The sequence below is a fragment of the Penaeus monodon genome, chromosome 23 (genome assembly GCF_015228065.2).
Source record: "Penaeus monodon isolate SGIC_2016 chromosome 23, NSTDA_Pmon_1, whole genome shotgun sequence".
NCBI classification, from domain to species: Eukaryota; Metazoa; Arthropoda; class Malacostraca; order Decapoda; family Penaeidae; genus Penaeus; species Penaeus monodon.
Window position 1 is genome coordinate 40,960,699 of NC_051408.1, and position 1,509 is coordinate 40,962,207.

At 57.5% G+C, this 1,509-nt stretch overlaps 1 protein-coding gene across 1 annotated transcript; it reads left to right on the plus strand.

Moving 5' to 3' along the window:
- Positions 1-194: 194 nt before the first annotated feature.
- On the plus strand, positions 195-1,406 carry LOC119588305 (calcium-dependent protein kinase 1-like). The gene is made up of 2 exons (XM_037936997.1): positions 195-345; positions 607-1,406. Exons 1-2 carry the CDS (start codon positions 195-197, stop codon positions 1,404-1,406), a joined length of 951 nt encoding a protein of 316 aa, XP_037792925.1.
- The last annotated feature ends 103 nt before the right edge of the window (positions 1,407-1,509 follow it).

The following is a 1,509-nucleotide window of genomic DNA, read 5'->3' on the forward strand; positions in this document are numbered from 1 at the left end:
CAAAAACATCTTATTATCAACAATTAATAAATCCTAATTGCAGAGAAAATTTCGGAATCCGATATCGGATCCACATAACCTCGTTACCTCCGAGGTACTTCAGTGACGCCGCAAGCCGCGACCCTCATTCTGCCTCGAGCACAACTAGCGATAGGACGTGTTGCAACCTTGCTCCGCGGAATCCGCCAAGCAGCATGGCTTTCGAGGCCGAATTCCTCGATCTCATGGCATCAGCAGGGATCCAAACTGTCGACGCAGACGTGCGCACAGAAAAAAAGGAGTTCGACGAGGATTTCCTCCAAATCGTCGACTCCCTGGGCATCCAGAGAGACGCAACCCTGAGCAGTGAGGAGCAGGTCGCTCTCTCCTGTCCGAAGGAAGTGCGTCCCAGCAAGCGCGCCCGGGAACACGGAAACATGGAACCATAGCAGAAGAAGATGAAAACAACAGGCAGTGAGAAGCAGACTTGTCAACAGAGGGAAAAGAGCCGCGTGTAGCCAATGGCCACTGAACACAAGAGACAAGCGATTAGGCCGTAGAGTTTATGTGCGCGCTTTGAAAACTGTTTGTAGGTTTTTTTCTAGATTAAGTTTACAGACATTTCAGTCCCGAGGAGGCTGCTGGAGACAGAAGTGAACGCGTTGGCACGCTTCTGCGTGGACTTCCACATAAGACTTGTGTCTGGCGAGCAACTCCGCGGCTGCCTGGGCGTGGCGCCAAGGCAGCTGGGCAAGGGCGGCTTCGGCACCACCTTCCTAAACCTTGAGAAGGAGCTGGTGGTGAAACAGGCCCAGAACCTGGAGGCTTTCCGCAGCTTCATCGTGGAAGCGAAGGCGATGACGCTAATGGCCGAACACGACGGGTTCCAGCGCCTCGTGGGCGTGTGTCCGGAGAGGATGTGCATGGTCACCAGGTACGCCGGCCACACCCTCGACGCCCACGTGCTCGGCCGCCTGCACACGGAGCAAAGGATGTCTGTTGTGAGGCAGGTGTGCAACATCGTGCAAAGCATGCACAAGCACGGCCTCGCCCACAACGACATCAAGCCAGCCAACGTGTGCGTGCGGATGGGCGCGGGGGGAGCCCGGGTCACCGTCATTGACTTCGGTCTGACCATGGTGGCCGGGACGCTGCCGAGGCTGCAGATCCAGTGGAACCCACGCCTGCCCTACGCCCCCGAGATCTGCGGGAGCGAGAGGAAGGGCCCGTGCGGCTGCCTCTCCGACGTGTACGCCGTGGGCAAGCTGCTGCAGTTCGTCTTCAGCGGGAATCAGCAGATGCCGCAGCTGCTGAGGCGCTGGTTCTCCAAGAGCCAGGAGATGAGCCCGAGGGAGCGCCAGGGCCTGGGCTCGCTGCTGGAGGCCCTTGAGCAGGAGAAAATCCGCCTGCTCCGCCGCTGCTACTGAGCAGGGCCTTCGCCGTCGCTCACGACGGGTGCGCGTGGGCGCCCACGATTGGACTCTTCATTTCTTCTATTTTTAAAATTATATATATTTCGGTTTTAAAAAA